Source organism: Paramisgurnus dabryanus, chromosome 1 (assembly GCF_030506205.2).
Source record: "Paramisgurnus dabryanus chromosome 1, PD_genome_1.1, whole genome shotgun sequence".
Lineage (NCBI taxonomy): Eukaryota > Metazoa > Chordata > Actinopteri > Cypriniformes > Cobitidae > Paramisgurnus > Paramisgurnus dabryanus.
Genome location: NC_133337.1, coordinates 31371611 through 31391811, shown reverse-complemented (window position 1 = coordinate 31391811; position 20201 = coordinate 31371611). Strand labels below are relative to the sequence as shown.

General features: G+C 37.4%; 1 protein-coding gene and 1 long non-coding RNA gene across 5 annotated transcripts; both read left to right on the top strand.

The window, feature by feature from the left end:
- The first annotated feature begins 7263 nt into the window (after window positions 1-7263).
- Window positions 7264-8592, top strand: LOC135779100 (galactose-specific lectin nattectin-like). Its single transcript, XM_065289756.2, has 5 exons — window positions 7264-7331; window positions 7537-7625; window positions 7741-7866; window positions 8026-8137; window positions 8373-8592. Exons 1-5 carry the CDS (start codon window positions 7271-7273, stop codon window positions 8438-8440), a joined length of 456 nt encoding a protein of 151 aa, XP_065145828.1. The 5' UTR covers window positions 7264-7270; the 3' UTR covers window positions 8441-8592.
- A 1972-nt stretch (window positions 8593-10564) lies between these two features.
- On the top strand, window positions 10565-18955 carry LOC135779091 (uncharacterized). Of its 4 annotated transcripts, XR_010544689.1 has the most exons (6): window positions 10565-10715; window positions 10854-10933; window positions 11037-11099; window positions 11177-11261; window positions 11655-11887; window positions 18577-18955. It is a non-coding gene; the product is annotated as an uncharacterized lncRNA (long non-coding RNA). The 4 variants fall into 4 exon arrangements; XR_012336667.1 differs by lacking the exon at window positions 11037-11099; XR_012336668.1 differs by lacking the exons at window positions 10565-10715; window positions 10854-10933; window positions 11037-11099; window positions 11177-11261; window positions 11655-11887 and adding exons at window positions 16379-17621; window positions 17760-17839; window positions 17943-18005; window positions 18083-18167.
- Window positions 18956-20201: the final 1246 nt, after the last annotated feature.

The window sequence follows — 20201 nt, the reverse complement described above, 5'->3', positions numbered from 1 at the left end:
ATGTAATTTAATAATTATGACAAGACCATCATGTAATATTAGACACCAAAAACCAAAGTAGAGAAGATGATCATTAATTAATTTTTGCGTCTGATATGAACGTAATACATTAAAACCTTGAACGTAGATATAAAAATGAACACTTTTCAGAAGTTTAAACTGTGATTCTGTTAGCAAACATGCTGAAAGAGAAACTACAGGAAAGTTAGGCTAGCTAGTGGATTATATCAAAAACCATCAGGACATCAACATGCCCATGCCCATAATTTAGTGAATCCTCACCTCCAGATGAAGTAATAAACTGGACTGATGATTTAAATGTTGATATAATCATGTGCGTTGTTAACTCTCCGGATTTTGTTATGTTTCGTAGCTCTGCTTCACTCGTTTATTTCTCCACAGGGACTGTTTGGTTAGTGTTGTTTGAGCTGCAGACTGCGAGCAGATTGGATTTCATTTGGCGCTACGCAGACCGCTTGGTGATGTCAAAGTACCGCGAGAGCGATTAGAAAGCAGACTTCTCTGTGTGATTTCTCGAATCGCTCTCGCGGTACTCTGATGTCATTCTTTCGGCTGTTGTGGAATCACATGAATACACCCGTCTGCTTTATAGTCACTTTTGCGCTGTGATAATTTGATTTCATATGATGATCGGATCGCGCAGTGCCGCATGAAGTCAAATGCACCAAATACCAAATAGCCGACTGTATATGAGGTTAAATCCTGCCAAAGTAGCAAGTGGAGCATGCGAATGGTGAAGGATTCAGATGTCAATTTATGAATGAAAGTGTCAAAGGTTTGTCACACACTGTTAAGTATTTTCACGCTTTTTAAAATGGGTATACGGAAATCCTTGACCATTAGTGAGTAAATTGCGTATAACGGATTACAAACAAACAAGAAAAAACAGAGTTACAAGACCATAGCCTACTCAAGTAATCTTTTTCATACTGAGCGCTTCATTTTCGCGTTGCTCTTTCTCATTATCTGTAAAGCTCATTCATGATTCCCATTTCGCGTATTCGCTATTATACTAGCATCATCTATGGTTTTCAAAAGCGGTAAACTCAGCGCGTCATATTCAGCACCAAGATGACTGACATATATATATTAACGAATTAAATGCAGCACCAAACAATTCCGCACCAACCAATAGGCTCTTGGGCTGTAAAATAAAAAATGAAAACGACTGAACAAATCAAACGAACGCAAGCAAGCACGGAGGCCCCTATTGGCCGGGGCCCCTGGGCTCAAGCCCAGTCAAGCCCAATGGTAAGTCCGGCCATGAGCGTCGCTACAATTAATAAAGCTACTAGTTTAACTACATTTTTCAGAAGCTTGGTGGTAGTCTCAGCATCAGATGTCACGCTCAGAATGTTGGATAAACGACTGATGTGTATTGCACACTTAAATCGAAACCCTTCAGGAATGTTGAAGGCATCTTCTGATTTGTTAAAAAAAAAACGGAATTATGGAAAACGTGAGTGTCACAATTATTACAATTGTGTACAATTACCCCCTGGAAAACAAAGCTCTGACTTTTGTTCAAGCAAGAGAAGTAGTCGTGTTTATGTGGGTAATAATGAGCAGGTATCATGATCAGCTAAATATTGGATTTTCAAAAATAAGTTCACGGCATATACTCTCTAAAAGACGTCCAGGAGTTTAGCTTGAGGTAGTTAGTGGAGTCAAAAAGGTCACTGCTGGCGTTCGGTTCTCCCGACTTTCTTGTAGGTGTTAATAAAAAGTGGAGAGATATGCTTTAAAGAGATGTTTACCGGGAGCCTCTCATTGGTGTGTGGCTGTTAATGAAGTCACACTGTTGTTCTATGGTGAGTTATGTTTATAATGCTATTCGGTTGTGGCTAGTAATTTCAATGACTCACTTGTTGAACGCAGGTCGGTTGTTGTGAGGACATTTACATGCTCCAAAACGTGATGCTGTGATGAGTTGTTTGACATGACGGTCAAACGGCCTCGTGGGCGGGCATTGGCCAAAAAAGCAGCGATAAATACCAAACCTTGAGTACTGAAGGTCTGGCTATGCGAGACTAGCTTGATGATAACTTCACTAGTTTCTGAATCAAATAGCTTTTCAGTAGCGAAGCTCTTTTTTGACTAAGTAGTGTGGTAGCCAGGGCCGGATTAACAAATTCTGGGCCCCTGGGCACAAAGACAACATGGGCCCCTCCCACCCCTCTTCCTATCAACTCCAGAGGCAGACACTAGGCTACTTAATTTACTTTTAAGTAGAAAGTAAAAATACTTTAAGTATTTGTATTTTATCAGTGTTTTTCTTTGAAAACATGCCTAAGCATATTATCTTAATTTTTACTCCACTACATTTCATAATTTCAAGTTTTTGGTTTATATTTAATCTTTAAGTACATTAAACAACTAGGTTTTTTACTTTTACTTAAGTAAAAAGTACTTTCATACTTTTACTCCAGAAAAGTAAAAGTACACAATATTTATGTAATTAGGTATTAAATCAATTTTAATATAAAAGGAATACACAGTATGATTCTATGCTTTAGAATATACTTGTTCTGAGTTCGTTTTTTATTCTTGCCATTTGCGAAAATGAGTCAAAAAGTCTTAGGCAGGGGTGTTGCTAGACATAAAGCTCTACTGGGGCACAGGCCCCCCCATTTTTTGCTGACTTTTTTGAAAGACTGCTGTGTGCAAGAAGTGTGCAACACTTCTATACAATGTCTTTTGCTTAACCCACTATTCTACAGTGCGACAGTTACTGCGAAAGATACATATATATAAGTGTAATTTTCATCATACCTAACATTATTAACATGTTTGGAGGCATAAATGGCATAGCATGTTTGGAAATAATGACAGCAGAGAAATATTTTCTACATTATACAATGATAGCAATTTTATCATTTTATGACTGCTATACTAAATAATCTCAGTCATAGTTACTGCTAACTTTTATGTAAGTTAGTGTCCTAGAGTTAAATATTAGTAAACTAAATATTAAATTCATTTGAAAATACAGAACAGTATAACACATACACAGAGCCGGACAGTAACGGAGTACATTTACTACAGTACTTAAGTACAATTTTGAGGGATCTGTACTTTAATCGAGTATAATTTTTTTTGGAGTACTCATGACTTTACTCAAGTACATTTGAGAGGCAAATATTTTACTCTTTACTCCACTACATTTCTATCCATAACCATAAGTACTTGTTACTTTTTCTTAAAAAAAAGGAAAAAATTAAAATCTCAGAAACCCTCAATTTGTTGTTTCCCTCTCTTAAACATGATTGGATTGTGCAGGCGCAACTGATTGGGACAGCCTATCAGCAATCACCTTCAGCTTTCCGCCAAAGTCACCATGGTCAGATTTAAATAAGAGACGAAACCACTTACGAAACAATGGATGGAGACGCAGCAGGTCCATTCTGGGAATGTGTCAACCCGTGGCCCCACCTCGCCAGACTATTTAAATGTTCTGAACAAGTTAATGATAGTTTTCTTTTCAAGTGTTTGCTGTGTTTACCAAAACAAAACTTCAGCGGCAGGACTCACTGGTGAGCCCGGATTATTGTTGTTCAAAATGAATTACTCGTCAAAACATCACACTCTTACTTGATCTGGACAAACTCATCATCACAAGACAGGTTTAAGACTCCAGCTTCGACATTTGACCACTGTTTATGATTAAACTGGTTTGCAGTAACATTAATTTCTTAATATATGCCAGGAGTCCAAAATAATGAATCTGTAACGCTCGTTATTTTGAATAGAAATCATCATCCGTAAAACATTTATTCTCTTCTTCTCCAGTTTATTTGTGTTCAAATAGATAAAATATACAGAATCCGCCAGGGCTATTAGTACAATGGTGACCATATTTGGGGAAATAATGATTAATTAACACATGTTAGTAAAATATTTAGTCATACAGAATAACATTTCTATTAATTTTCCACTGAATTATGGGATCTGAAGAGCTCAAAGAGCGAACGGAGTGAGATGTGTGTCTCCTCTTCCTGATTTGCATCAGATTTGACCTCAGAGCTCTATCATTTGCTGTACAGCTGTCAATCATCTCACGTGGTTCAACGTGCACTGTGGCAGTAGTAATGCAACAATTAGAAAATGTACTCTTGATATTCAAGTACTTTTAAAAACAAGTACTTTTGTACTCTTACTTAAGTAGACATCTGACTGTAGTACTTTTACTTGAGTAAAATTTAGCAAGGGGTAACTGTACTTTTACTCAAGTACTGAAGCTGTGTACTCTGTCCGCCTCTGCACACACATGTGCTGATTTTCTCAGCAACAATGCAATTCTATAGACTTGACAAGAGGGTCTCCTGAGATTCTCTAATGTTTGAGACCTGACAAGGTGAGGATGTAGTTTGTCTTAACTCCCTTAAACTCATTATCTCTCCTTTCTTCTTCCCTTTCCCTGCTTTGCACAAAACATTTCTGATGTACATCTACTGTACATAAGCCAATAATGATCGAGTAATCAAAAAGATTATCATTATTATTAGAAACTTACTTTAGTCTCGTCATGTTTTCATAAGCTAACTCACTCACGTGGCATCACCTTTTGAATGCGGTTGTGCGCTGATGAACGCAAAGACGCTCGCGGACATGGATATGTGCGTGCACGCGTCAATGCGACTGCTTCGTCGCTTTTACAAGCGTAAATTGGGTAACTACATTGCATATAGACCCGTTTTTGCCGCGATTGTCTTTGCAAAGGATTGCACTAGTTAAGTGCTAAAATTTAAACTTGAGATTTACACCGGGGCACAAAAGATTTACACTGGGGCACATCATGCCCCAGTAAAAGTGGTCTAGCGAAGCCCCTGGTCTTAGGGCAACAAACACACTGTCAGAAGTCGCTCGTCTTTTGTACCCCACACAGACGGGTCATTTATATTTCCACAGGTTGTGTTGAGCTGTTGGCACTAACCTCTGGGACCGTGTCGCATGTAGCACTGCTTGCTCCAGGTGGTGGCGAGAGACTCTCCGGCTGCTCGGGCTCGCAAGCGGGACTGGTGGTCCCACAATCAGCCTCATTGCTAACATTAGCAACAGGTGCCTTCTCTAACGAGCAACTAGCAACCTCCTTTTAAAAAAAGCTGTCGATAGAAGGCACACTTTGTAAAAGAGCTGCTCCTCTCGCTTCTTTCTACTTTTTTTTGCTTTCGTTTAATGTTTCCGGTAGGAATGCGTCGATCCATTATGTTTTCTGGTTTTGCGGTCTAGCTACGTTTTTTTTTTCTTAATTTTGTCAAGAATTGACATAAAACCCGCCCTCCCGTACCATTGTACCAATCGTAAAGGGCATGTCTTCTGGTAGAAAATATTCACACTATTTAATTGGTCAATTTGTCATGCTTATACAGTGAGTGTGTAAACATTGGATTGTTGACTTGCACATTTTAATTTATTTTAGTGGCATAAATTCACATTACATCAAAATAAGTTTTTTGTACAAAATGTGTTTTTTTTTTGTATTTGATGTCGTTGTGCAAAAAAAAAGTAAAAAAATGGACGTTACATGACATGTCATTGGGGGCCCCCTGGTGGCCCCAGGCCCCGGGGCAACTGCCCCATTTGCCCATATGGTAATCCGGCCATGGTGGTAGCTTTCACACAGGCTACAACTTCCCAAGCATTTCTTAAGTAATCCTGAATTTTAAAATAAGCACCTCCCACTTTGAATCAATACTGGATGGCATTTGTCCCCCTATTTTCGAGTTGTGCTGCATTTATTCATACAAACCATTTCCACCCGCATTCTATAAAGGCTCACTGCCATCATCAGTTTAATTAGCTTGTTTTAACAGTCAGAATCAGGTCAGGACCAATCAGGGTCATAGGGAGGGCGGGTCTCTTGGCAGTGTTGCTCTGTCTGTTGATTTGATACATTTAAGAAACACACAGAAAATATTAAAACAAACAAATCAATATATGCAATATATTAATATAAAATATTTGCAATAAATGCAATGGGTTACACTTTATGTTGATAGTTCACTTTAGACGTACTACTAACTATAAATAACTTTGCAACTACTTTCATTAATTTGCAACTATGTGTTAACTAACTGTCATTAGCATATTAGTAGACAGTAAGGGTTAGGGTTAGGGAAGAGATTATGGTTATACTGTACTCACTGGGGTGTAACAACTCCAACTAAACAGTGAGCTTAATTCTCTCTATTCATGAACATGAAGAAATACGAAATTCTTTGTATGCAGATTTATTTTCTTCACATTGTACTGATTACTGAATCCATACATATGAGGTGAGTGATGAGAAATGAGAGAGTGAAACTAGAAAACAAACAGCAAAATACTATTATTAGCTAAGCCACTTAGCTTTCATGAACATTACTTTTACAGCACAAAAATCAAATGCTTAAAAGTTAACTTAGTCAGAACAAAGATTATATACATACAAGCGATGCTTCTGCCGAGGAATCAACAGACAGGATGAATTTTGTCTGAACTGTTTCCAATGTCTTTCTAAAATGGTTTCCTACTTCCTGTTTTTTTACTCAGTTAACAAACTAGTAAAAAAATGAGTGTGCATGAAATTGAAAGTATTTCAAATTAAAAGCATAAAAATTAACTTAAAAGCATCAAAATTAACTTAAATGCCTGAAGGACAGAACATGGTTAGTGTAATAAGTTGACATGCACCTGCAAAGATACTTATAGTCAGTTAAATGTCTGTTGAGGAATCATCATCACAATAAAGTGTTAATAGATATTAAGCATACAGTCTACTAATACTGTAAAGTTTGGTTGTTGATAAGTAGTTGCAAAGTTACTTATAATTAGTAAAATGTCTAAAGTGGAATATCGAAATAAAGTGTTAACATGCATAAAATAACAATAATAATGTTAAGCCCAAGTTATTTTAAAATACATTAAACATGGCATAAGTGATCAAACAGAAAAATGTTCATGCATCAGACCAGGATGTGTTTTTTTTTTTTTTGTTTGTTTTTTTTGGATAACCATCACATTTCATTAAATACATAAAAGTTCAGGATATTCAGATTTACCTTTCTTATCTTCAATCATTTGTTATTGAGTTCCTCGCTGTGAAGTAAAGTATAAAAGATAGGACTCCTCATTGACCATCACACAATCTACACTGAAGTCCTGAAAGTAAAGATTAGACAAAAGGTGAGTTTTTATAACATTAACTTCAGCAGTGTACATATGAGTGCAGATGTGTCACTTTTCGTGTTAATTCATTTTCAGATTCATCATGGCAGTCATGAGAGCTCTTGTGCTTCTTTTCTTGGTCTTTTCTGTTGGAAATGCAGCAGGTAACCAAGACATTTACGAGATTTACCAAACCCTGTAACAAATATTCCAGATTAAATTCCCATAAAATTACCATTACATGTTCCCATAAAGGAGTGTAACTTAGATAACTTTAGAATAACAGGAGGAACATTTAAAGCACTTCTACACAGAAACATAAAACTGATAATGTGACTTTATATTACTGATATTTTATTCACTGTATAGCTAAAGAAGACTGCCCATATGGATGGACACCTTTTGGTGTGCAATGCTACAAATTCTTCTCTCAGTCAGTTAACTGGGCCACAGCTGAGGTACTGTTATTCAGTTATTCAGAAATTGTTCATGGATACTCAATGTCCTGTCATGATACAAGATAAACAGATTAGATTTGATATTTTCACTAAAATAATCTGTCTCTCTCTTTAGAAAAACTGCCAATCTGTTGATGCAAATCTTGCATCTGTGCGCAATAAAGTGGAAAACAACTTTCTCCTGAGTCTGATTGTGCCTGCTTCCACACGTGCTTGGATTGGTGGCCATGATGCTGCAGTGGTAAATAATTTTGCTCTGAAATGCATACTCGCTAGTCTTAAATGAATGCTTTTAATATAAAACCAATTTTATAATTACAATATAAATGATTTAATTATATCATTAATGGAGTGTGAATATATTAGTAAACTCTTTCTACTGAATCTTCTCACTCATTAGGAAGGACAATGGCTGTGGACTGATGGATCTCAATTTGACTTTACCAACTGGTGCTCTGGACAACCTGACAATTTTCAGGGCAATGAGAACTGCCTGGAGATTAACTATACTAGTAAGAATGATCTCCTATCATTATTGTTTTTATTTAAATCTTACAATTTAATGCATTTATTAAATAAGCTAGTTTAGTTGTCAGAAAGCATTCGCTACACTGAGATGCCTTTAACTTTTTTTTTAGAAACGTCTGTAAATTTATTAAAAAGAAAAAACTAAAATATCACATTTACATAAGTATTTACTTCTACAGTAATATTCAGTACTGATTTTACTTTCATCTTATCCCACAGCTGACCGTTGCTGGAATGATCAGCCCTGTTCAGTCAGATATAGCTACATTTGTGCCAAACCTCTGTGATCATGAGAAATCAATCTTAAAAGTACTATGATTGTACTGCATGCCTATACATTTTTCTGATCTTGTCTTAAAAATCTTTTAAATATCTCTGAAATTATCTTTATAAATTACTGAACCTTTCTGAAAACTTCTCAAATCAATAAAAGCATTTATAAAGCAAATCTTGTGCATTGTGTAGTCACAATTTAGTCATGTAAAATGTACAGGTTGTTTTTACATTTAAACTATATCACAAAAAACAATTTCTTCATATCTGGATCATGTTTAAGTAAATGTTACCTATAATGGCACTTATATCTGATCATACTTGTTAGACAGTTAGTCCTAGAGTTTAAACTTGCTCCCATGCTTTAGCTTTTCATTATTCCACATAATCATTTCAAGAAAAAAGAGAAACATGCTAAATAAACTGTAAAACAAAAATTATGATGGATTAAAAGTCTCCCTCTCATGTTATGAGATGTCACAAGATGCACGTGGTGTGAAGTTTAAGATCATAATGAGATCATGAGTCAAGTCATTCTGCTTCCAAAGTACACTGATTACTAATATATATATATATTAGTGTTGCACGATGCATCGATACTTCAAAAGTACCGCGATTCTCGGAAATAAATAACGGCACGGTTCCTAGATGTATTAGTATCGATACTTTTAAGAATGAACGCGTCCCAGATTTGTAAGTGACACATTTCATGTTTGTGCGTGCAACGCACGTTTCCATTGCCTCCCTGTGGACGTCTGTGTTTTTTCTCCTCACACACGCAGCCAAAACTGCAGCTGTCATGTGACAAACACAACAGTGAGATGGCTGCATGTGCGTGCACTTAGTGATACTGCCCGCTGCAACTCAGTCTCTGAAATTCAACAGGATTCGTTCTCTTGCCTTCAAGCTTTGTTTATTTTCGCGCTTTGGTCATCAGCGGGAGCTTCCGGTGATCGCGCGTGCGTCATAAAGAGATGTGCACGGTGCGCGAGCGATAGGCAGCAGAGCTCGTATATGCTTCTTATATACTGTTGTCATTTTCTTTCAGTTTGTTTCATTAAACCGTATCTCCGCTATTTTAATGAATACTCGACATGCACTCAATGATTTTTTTAAACTCCTCAAAAAGAATGGAGTAATTAGTAAACGGCTAATTCAACATCTCTGAAAACGCAACTTTCATAAATAACATTAATAACTTGCAAGCTGCTAAAGTAAAGCATACAAAACATCAGCTAAAATGATCTACAGTATAGGCTATATGATTATAATCAGAGCATGTTTGTCAGTGATTTATTTATATTAGGTTATTATATTAAAGCATTTAAAGAGCACAGACCTACCCAAAGAGGTGTATTTCATTTGTGAAAAGCATTGTAAGAAATTATGGACTCAAATATAAAGTATACCACAGATAAATCAGACATTGAAGTACAGGAAACATTAGCCTATATTAATCCATATATCACAGCTTAAATAACATATGGTTATTATTTAGGCTCATTATTTCCTATTAATTATGGTAATGTTCTGGTTAAGTGAATGTTAGCAGTTATCACTATAACCACTGCATATAGAGATGTTTTTCATATTTTGTTCAAATGTTTAATATATCTGCTGTTCATATGTTCATTTATTAGTGTATTATATTATTATTAGAATGTTGTCCTGGTTTTAAAATAAAGCACAGCAATGAGATTTGAGAGCGTTTCTCCCTTTTCATGAAAAGCATCGAAAAGTATCGGAACCGCGATTCTTGACTTGGTATATATATATATATATATATACTGTATCTATTTGTACATAAAGTATATGAAACTGTTCATAGTAAAGGAAATTACAAACAAGCAGTGTTGCACATTGGCAGGTTATTTACTAGTAGTGAATTTGGGGCTTATCACATTACAAAAACACATATATAGACACTGTAACATGATTCATTTCGTTTAGTATAAGAAAAAAATTAAATCTTCCAATAAGTTCAGTTTATAGTTATTGAGATGAGAAAAACACGAAGGTATATATTAAAGCAATAAACCCCAAGAAACAGTGGGTTACCAGTGCATTTTATAACAGCTAAGGGGCGTTGTTAGGCACGACGCGAAGCGGAGTGCCTAAAACCCCCTTAGCTGTGTAACGGGGTGATATGAGTTCGAGACTGCATTTCCCATAAGGCTATGCAGTAGCGTAATGTTTACGTCAGCACGCACTATAAATAGACGCACGGTAGCATAGCGTGTCCTCCTCTTTCATTCATTGATTCTGCCAACAAGCAAACATTATTATAAGGTATTTGTGCTTGATTGTGTTTGCTTGTGTAATTATATGGGGTGTGCAGTAGCATAACACGCTCTCGTTTCATTTATGCATTGATGATGTATACAAGTATTTGCTTACTAAGTGATTTGTGCTTCACGCTGTCTGTAGGTACTATAAATAGACTCATAGTAGTGTGGATTGCTTTCACCTCATTTGTCGGGTCTACAAACAAGCTTGTCGATCTTCAGGTAATGGGTCTCTATGACTATGGAAGGGTATATTTTAAGTATGCCAGCTAATTAATGCCAAGTAGTTGATCGCTTATGTTTAGAATTGTTTCTGTGTTTATAGGTTACTGTTCATTTAATTTAATGCGGGTATAAGGCATCTTCATATACGGATTTTATTGTTAAGGTAATGAGAATTTATAAAGAAATTAGTAGGTTAAAGGGGTAGAAAGAAAAGTGTTTTATGATGTTGTCATCTTTCAGAAAACCGTGCGTGTTAATGGTGATTGGCCTGACGACAGAGTCTTCAAAGAGTATGAGTGATGTATGAGCGAAATGCTTGTTAGAGGTAATGAGTATTAATAAGTCTTTCTGTTTAAATACTAAAAGAAGTTTTTGCTCATTAAGGTTGTTTTGTAGGTTCCTTTTTAATAGAAGAAACAACCGGTTGGTTTTAATTCTGTCTTTCATAGATCCAGATATATTTTTAAGGTATTTTCTTAATTTGGTAAAACCTCCTAATTTAATTTAAGGGTTGATTTAAGGAATTCATATTTAGCGTTTGTTTTACAGGTCAAGCACGACTATTTTGATTTTTGTGGTGAATTTCCCCTTTCTCATTATATAAGTGATTTATGATTTATTATTAGTATTTGTGTAATGATTTGAGTGTTTTTATTCATTATTATTTTTATTTTATTTTTGTGAAATGTATGATTAATTTTGTTTCCTCTTTTTGTAGTTTTCATCCTTTCTGACTCTCGGCAGCACAGGGGCTTCCCTTGTGGGTGCGACTGGCACTGGTGCGGTGGTGGGATATTCTTGTGACGTGGCACCTTTTATTGTGTGCTGTGATTGCTGTGTTGAAGTGGGGTTGCATTGCAGTGGTTGTATATCCTTCACAATTCCAGTGGTGCCTTTTAAGGAGCCCTGTGATTTTGTCATGAGAGTATAAATATTTTTCTACATCATGAGGTTTGCCATAGTATTTTAAATATTTTATCATGTTATGTGGAATTAGAAGTTTTGTATTATAAATAAAACTGCTTGTAAAAGTGATCATTGCTATTACCGTCTGTGGCATTTAACTTATATATTTAAATACCGGCCAGGTCAGGTTGGTTACAATTGGCGTAGTCGGACAGGATTTTTTTTTTCTTCTCTTTTTTTTCCTTTTATTTAATTCTCTAATTGTTTTTTGGGGGATCACCACATATTGTTGGTAAGTAACAGGTACATGTACTAGTAGCAATAGTCGTGCAAGAAGATAGCTGTCTTGATTCCCTTAGAAGCCGCCTCCTCCTGAATTATCTTGACTTCTCTTTGAACTCTTTTCCAGCATGTCTGAAGATTTGCAGCAAGAATTAACGGACCTGCGTGAACAGCTGCGTAGTTTGCAAACATTGAATGATCAATTGAGGAGTCAAGCATTACCATCCAGCGGACATGTTGTAAATTCATCCTCCTCAAACCCTAATACTCCTCCAATGTCTCTTCACAGGGCGCTGTATGTTCCTAGAGAGAGAAAGTGCCCACGTTTTTATGGACATTCAGATTCATCATCCGTGACTGTGGAGGAGTGGATTGAGGAAGCTACTATGTGTATCGAGGGTAGAGGTTGGTCAGATAGGGAACAAGTATTGTTTATACTGGATCATTTAGGAGGGGAAGCAAGGATGGAGGTAAAGCTCCGTCCTGCTGCTCAGAGGGAGAGACCAGAACTTATTTTTTATGTTTTAAAAGATATGTATCATGGTAAACAAACTTTTGTGCAGTTACAGCAGAAATTTTTTGAGAGAAAACAACAGGAAGGAGAGTCTCTTATGGAGTTTTCCCATTCCTTAATGTCATTAATGGATGCAGTCTTAAGTAGTAATCCTAACAGTGTTCCTAATGATGACCAGGTGCTTCGAGATCAATTTGTGGAGCATGTAAGGGATGTTACTTTACGACGTGAACTCAGACGATTTGTGAGGCAAAAGCCTTCTTGTTCCTTACTAGATGTAAGAGGTGAAGCAATTAGGTGGGTGGAGGAAGGAGAAATAGCGACTGTTACGTTAGTACCACAATCATGGTGTAATAAGACTCAAGGTAGAGTAGTTCAGTTTGACAAGAAAATAAATAGGTTTGGGGAGTCTACTGAATTCAATGAAATTAAAGATATGCTTAAGAGTCAGCAAAAACAGATAGACGCTATTACTAAGTGCCTTAACGAACTTAAGCCTACCTCTGATAATCCCCCTTCTTCTCCTAGAGTGAACACTCGAAGATGCTTGCGCTGTAATAAGCTTGGCCATATTGCCAGATATTGTCGTCAGCCTTGGCCTATTGATGTTAGTTCTAGACCACTAACAGTTGATATCAGTGAAGTTTCAACTGAAGAGCCTTTAAACTAGTACCCTCTGTTGTTATGAGCCACACAACAGAAGAGGGTAGTAATGGCTCAAAGTCATCGATGTCAGCATGTCCTTCTGTTTTACAACGTTTGGTTGGCCAGTGTCCAACAGTAACTGTTCAGATGGGGAAAGTCACCGTTCCCTGCCTCTTGGACACTGGTTCAATGGTAACTACGATAACTGAATCATTCTTTAATAGCCATTTTAAATCATTAGGTGAAGAGGTTCTTAAAGAATGTAGTTGGCTTCAGTTGAAAGCAGCAAATGGTCTAGAAATCCCATATGTTGGGTATTTTGAGACAGATATGTTAGTGTTGGGACAAACTATTTTGAAAAGAGGTGTTTTGGTAGTTAAAGATTCTGTTGACACTGTTTTGCATCAAGGGAGGGTGCTCACTCCAGGATTGCTGGGAATGAATGTTATTGGCCAATGTTATAGTGAATTGTTTGAACAGCATGGCGCAGCATTGTTTTCAGCACCTTTAGTTAAACAAGCTGAGCCAGGATGGAAGGATGCCTTATTGGAGTGTCAGAGAGCCGAGAACACCCATACAGCCGGCTTTGTGGGTCATGTACGAGTGCAGTCTGATTATCCACTGCAGATTCCGGCAGGCACGTTAAGGTTAGTACCGACCTCTTGTCCGAAAGGTTTTGGTTGCAAAAATACAGTTGCATTATTGGAACCACAGGAATCAGGAAGTAATGGGTTACCACCAGGGATTTTGATTTCCCCTGCTTTGGTTCAGTTAAATCAAGGTTTGGCACTGATCCCTGTAATAAATATTAGTACTGTCTCTGTCAGTTTGCAACCAAAAACTAGATTGGGAACATTGGTCAGGGCGGAACTAATTCCTTCGCAATGTCAGGGTTTCTGTTTTGAAAAAGTAGGTAACACACATACGGTCATAGTTCAATCTCAAATGTCCGTTTCTACTGCAGAATCTGACATTGACTTGGAATTACCAGGGCTTTCGGAATCCGAACAAGGGTTAGTTAAGGATCTCTTAGCCCGGTATAGTGATGTTTTTTCAAAAAACGATGGCGATCTTGGATGTACTTCATTAATTGAGCATCACATACCCTTGACGGATGATATTCCAGTGCGCCAACGCTACCGTAGACTTCCGCCGAGCCAGTTTGAGGCTGCCAAAGCTCATATTAAGCAGCTGTTGGATGGCCAAGTCATTAGGGAGAGTTGCAGTCCTTACGCATCCCCCATAGTGTTAGTTAAAAAGAAAGATGGCTCCTTACGAATGTGTGTTGATTATCGACAGTTGAACGCTAAAACTCGTAAAGATGCGTTTCCTTTACCTAGGATAGAGGAATCTTTGGATGCGTTGACTGGTGCAAAATGGTTCTCGACACTTGACTTGGCCAGTGGCTACAATCAAGTTCCGGTAGCAGAAGGGGATAAGCCTAAGACTGCTTTTTGTACACCTTTTGGTTTGTTTGAGTTTAATAGGATGCCATTTGGATTGTGTAATGCTCCAAGCACTTTTCAGCGATTAATGGAGAGGATTTTTGGTGATCAGAGTTTTCAATCCTTGTTGTTATATTTGGATGACGTGATCATTTTTTCATCCTCTATAGATCAACACTTGCAACGTCTTGAATTAGTCCTACATCGTTTAAGACAACAGAATCTCAAGATTAAACTTAGTAAGTGTTGTTTCTTTCGCCCTGAAGTCCATTATTTGGGTCATGTTGTTTCTGCTGCAGGTGTAGGAACTGATCCCGATAAGGTGGCAACTGTGGTAAACTGGAGACGACCGGAGAATGTTCAGGAGCTCCGATCGTTTCTAGGATTTGCTAGTTATTACCGGCGGTTTATTAAGGGTTTTTCTAGTGTTGCAGGTGCCTTGAATCGCTTAGTTGCAGAAGTTGCCTCTAATCGAAAAGGCAAGTCATCAAAGATGTGTCTAAAGAACAGCTGGACTGAAGATTGTGAGTATGCCTTCCAAACATTAAAAGGGCTGTTAACAAGTGCTCCCATCCTGGCTTATGCAGATTTTAGTAGACCTTTTGTTTTGGAAGTGGATGCAAGCCATCAAGGATTGGGAGCAGTTTTGTCACAAGACTATCAGGGCAAGCTTAGACCTATTGCCTTCGCAAGTCGAGGTTTACGGCCATCTGAGCGCAATATGCAGAACTATAGTTCAATGAAATTGGAATTTCTTGCTCTAAAATGGGCCGTAGCTGACAAATTTAGAGACTACTTGATTGGGCATAAGTGTATTGTTTACACTGATAATAATCCTTTAAGCCATTATCAGACAGCTAAACTTGGAGCATTGGAGCAGCGTTGGGTTGGACAGCTTTCTGACTTTGATTTGGAGGTGAAGTATAAGCCTGGCCGATATAATGGCAATGCTGATGCATTGTCCAGACAATATACAGCTTCAATGGCTGAGATTTCAGTGACCACACCTATTCCAGAGATGGTAAGACAATGTGTCACCACTCAAAAGTCTATATTGACCATTGACACTATTTCTGCTCTTCCCCTCCAATCTAAGACCAGTTTAAGGGAATTTCAGGAATTAGATCCAGTCATCGGTCGGTTTTTGGTCTATTGGGAGCGTCAGAAGCCCCCAACACAACAGGAGAGGAGTTTTGAACCTTCTGCAGTGACTGAGTTAGTTCGCCAGTGGCAAAGGCTAATGAAGGTTGATGGTGTGTTGTATAGACGGTTTCAGGCCCCAGGTGGACATAAGGAGTTTCGTCAAGTAGTGTTACCTCAGTGTTTAAGGGAAGAAGTGTTAGGTAGCCTGCATGATGATCACGGCCATCAGGGGGTGGAGCGGACCGCTAGCTTAGTCAGAACACGATGTTACTGGCCTGGGATGTACAAGTTTATTGAGAATTGGTGCAAGCAATGTGAGCGCTGTATTTTAGCAAAAGAAGTTCGACCGAAAGTTCGAAGTTTCATGGGTCACCTTACAGCAGAAAGGCCATTGGACATCTTGGCCATTGACTTCACATTGTTGGAACCATCATCCAATGGAACTGAGAATGTGTTGGTCATGACTGATGTTTTCTCAAAATTTACTCAAGCTATACCAACAAAAGATCAAACGGCGCAGACTGTAGCACGAGTGTTGGTTGAGCATTGGTTTCATTTGTTTGGGTTACCGAGGCAAATTCATTCCGATCAGGGCCGATGCTTTGAGAGTAAAATTATTCAAGAATTGTGCAGAATCTATGGCATTGTTAAAACTCGTACAACACCATATAGGCCTCAAGGCAATGGTCAATGTGAGAGATTTAATAGAACGATGCATGATTTATTGCGAACACTTCCTGTTGAAAAGAAATATCATTGGCCAGAGTTTCTTTCACAAGTGGTGTTTGCTTACAACACTACAGAGCATCAGTCTACAGGCTATTCTCCTTATGTTCTTATGTTTGGGGAGGAACCCCAGCTACCAATTGATTTTATTTTAGGCCAAGATAATCTGGAGCCTAGTGGAGAACCATGGATAGTTCAACATAGAGAGAATGTGGAACAAATATTCAACAGCGCTAGGGCCCGCTTGAAAGCCGCAGCAGCTCAACGTGCTCGATCAAATAATGAGAAGGTGCATCATGACTCTTTGCAAGAGGGTCAGTTAGTGTATCGAAGGTCCCATAAGGTTAGAGGGAGAAATAAGATTCAGGATGTGTGGGATCCAACACTTTATAGGGTTGTTCAGGGTTCAGATGGTCCAGTGTATTCTGTATGTCCAGCTGATGGTACTGGTTCAGTTAAAAGAATACATCGATGTGAGTTGCGTCCTGTTCCTAGTTCTTGTGATCCAGGGCTACCTCTGAATATGAGAGATGAAGAACTTGATTCAAACACAGAGTCTGTATTGATTATATCCGAGTCAATGGATGAGGTAGGGTTGCAGGACGAAAGTGTAGAAAGTTCTTTATCTAGATCTCCAAGTGTTGTATTACCACCTCCAGAGTGTAATCGTGGATTAAGACGTACCCAGAGATCTACTGCAGGATGTCATCGGAACCCATATCATCTTCCCCAGTCTGTTTGTACTAATGATCAAAGAGCTCTCCCTGTGACAAGGCCATCCAACAATCCCCAAAGTTGTTTGTTTAGACCATGGGTGTGAAACCTAGGTTTATCGACGGGACGTCGTTTTCTTTTGAGGGGGTGGATTGTAACGGGGTGATATGAGTTCGAGACTGCATTTCCCATAAGGCTATGCAGTAGCGTAATGTTTACGTCAGCACGCACTATAAATAGACGCACGGTAGCATAGCGTGTCCTCCTCTTTCATTCATTGATTCTGCCAACAAGCAAACATTATTATAAGGTATTTGTGCTTGATTGTGTTTGCTTGTGTAATTATATGGGGTGTGCAGTAGCATAACACGCTCTCGTTTCATTTATGCATTGATGATGTATACAAGTATTTGCTTACTAAGTGATTTGTGCTTCACGCTGTCTGTAGGTACTATAAATAGACTCATAGTAGTGTGGATTGCTTTCACCTCATTTGTCGGGTCTACAAACAAGCTTGTCGATCTTCAGGTAATGGGTCTCTATGACTATGGAAGGGTATATTTTAAGTATGCCAGCTAATTAATGCCAAGTAGTTGATCGCTTATGTTTAGAATTGTTTCTGTGTTTATAGGTTACTGTTCATTTAATTTAATGCGGGTATAAGGCATCTTCATATACGGATTTTATTGTTAAGGTAATGAGAATTTATAAAGAAATTAGTAGGTTAAAGGGGTAGAAAGAAAAGTGTTTTATGATGTTGTCATCTTTCAGAAAACCGTGCGTGTTAATGGTGATTGGCCTGACGACAGAGTCTTCAAAGAGTATGAGTGATGTATGAGCGAAATGCTTGTTAGAGGTAATGAGTATTAATAAGTCTTTCTGTTTATATGCTAAAAGAAGTTTTTGCTCATTAAGGTTGTTTTGTAGGTTCCTTTTTAATAGAAGAAACAACCGGTTGGTTTTAATTCTGTCTTTCATAGATCCAGATATATTTTTAAGGTATTTTCTTAATTTGGTAAAACCTCCTAATTTAATTTAAGGGTTGATTTAAGGAATTCATATTTAGCGTTTGTTTTACAGGTCAAGCACGACTATTGTTACTATTTTATATTTTGATTTTTGTGGTGAATTTCCCCTTTCTCATTATATAAGTGATTTATGATTTATTATTAGTATTTGTGTAATGATTTGAGTGTTTTTATTCATTATTATTTTTATTTTATTTTTGTGAAATGTATGATTAATTTTGTTTCCTCTTTTTGTAGTTTTCATCCTTTCTGACTCTCGGCAGCACAGGGGCTTCCCTTGTGGGTGCGACTGGCACTGGTGCGGTGGTGGGATATTCTTGTGACGTGGCACCTTTTATTGTGTGCTGTGATTGCTGTGTTGAAGTGGGGTTGCATTGCAGTGGTTGTATATCCTTCACAATTCCAGTGGTGCCTTTTAAGGAGCCCTGTGATTTTGTCATGAGAGTATAAATATTTTTCTACATCATGAGGTTTGCCATAGTATTTTAAATATTTTATCATGTTATGTGGAATTAGAAGTTTTGTATTATAAATAAAACTGCTTGTAAAAGTGATCATTGCTATTACCGTCTGTGGCATTTAACTTATATATTTAAATACCGGCCAGGTCAGGTTGGTTACAGCTGTTATAAAAGGCACTGTAACCCCACTGCTTCGAGGGGGTTTATTGCGTTTATAAAACGGTTACTTCATATGCATAACGTTAGAGGGATTTTATAAAATAAAACACAAATAAGTTGTAATTATATTAGTACAAATATTACTCTTCCGCCAAACAAAGTAGTTCCTCAGAATCAAGTGTGACTGAAACAGAGCGCAGTTTACAACCAACAGAGATGCAGCAAAGACACAATGAAAATATGATTTAAGACTGTGGTGTTTATTTTATAAATCAACATTCATCTAATTTATACATTAACATTTATATCGTGCAACTGACCATCCGCTTTCAAACAAAAAAACGTTTCATCCTACCTTCATTTGTTCTCGTATCACCTCTCAAATGTTTTAGCTAAAAGCGGAGATAATTCCATTTTTGTGAAGAACTTATGAAAGATTAGATTCAAAGCCATCAAAACTTGCACGCTGTGTTTTCAGTGTTGAGTGAATGCTTCAGTGTTTAAGTTGGGTAAGATCGCCACCCAGTGGATAATAGCGGACGTATGAACTTGACTTATAAACTCCTCAGACAACGTTTTCTCTTTATCGACGAGGTGACGCAACAATATTTATTGACAGTTGTCTGGATATCGCCATTAATTGTGCAATTGTAGACAAATTAAAAATATGATTAAAGACACTGTTGTTTATTTTCATAAATCAGTAGGCAGCAACAGTGGCGCAGTGATACTTATGTAATGTGGTCTGAACCCTGAGGTTACCGGTGTATTTTATCACGGCTTAGAACGCGTTTCAACCAATCAGAATGAAGAACCAGAACTGCCCGTTTTATAAATATATATATATATATATATATATATATATATATATATATATATATTTCTGGTTCTTGAATCTGATTGGCTAAGAGCCCTTCCCAGCTGTGTCATACTCTACTCAGAGGTGGACTTACCCATTAGGCATAGGTCAGCAATTGCCTTGGTTAAAAAAATGATTACAATATAAAACACTTAATTATTCTGTTTTATGAAGTACTGACAAGAACAAAGTCCTGTAATAAAGCGTGTGCTTGTACCGCAATAAGATTAAATGGAAGATCAATAGTATATAAATATATTTTTTTTACTTTTACCTCGCTTAATCAATAACATAAATGCTAAATATGAATAAAATAAACAAGTAATAGAGTCATGAGACCAAATACTGCTGGTTTGATAAACCCTAAACAAATAAATATTTCT

Excerpts from the sequence above, each read along its gene's own strand:
- LOC135779100 (XM_065289756.2), top strand. The coding sequence starts at position 7,271 with ATGGCAGTCATGAGAGCTCTTGTGCTTCTTTTCTTGGTCTTTTCTGTT. Across the intron at positions 7,867-8,025 it reads GTGGCCATGATGCTGCAGTG|GAAGGACAATGGCTGTGGAC; the intron begins GTAAATAATTTT and ends CTCACTCATTAG. Across the intron at positions 8,138-8,372 it reads CCTGGAGATTAACTATACTA|CTGACCGTTGCTGGAATGAT; the intron begins GTAAGAATGATC and ends CTTATCCCACAG.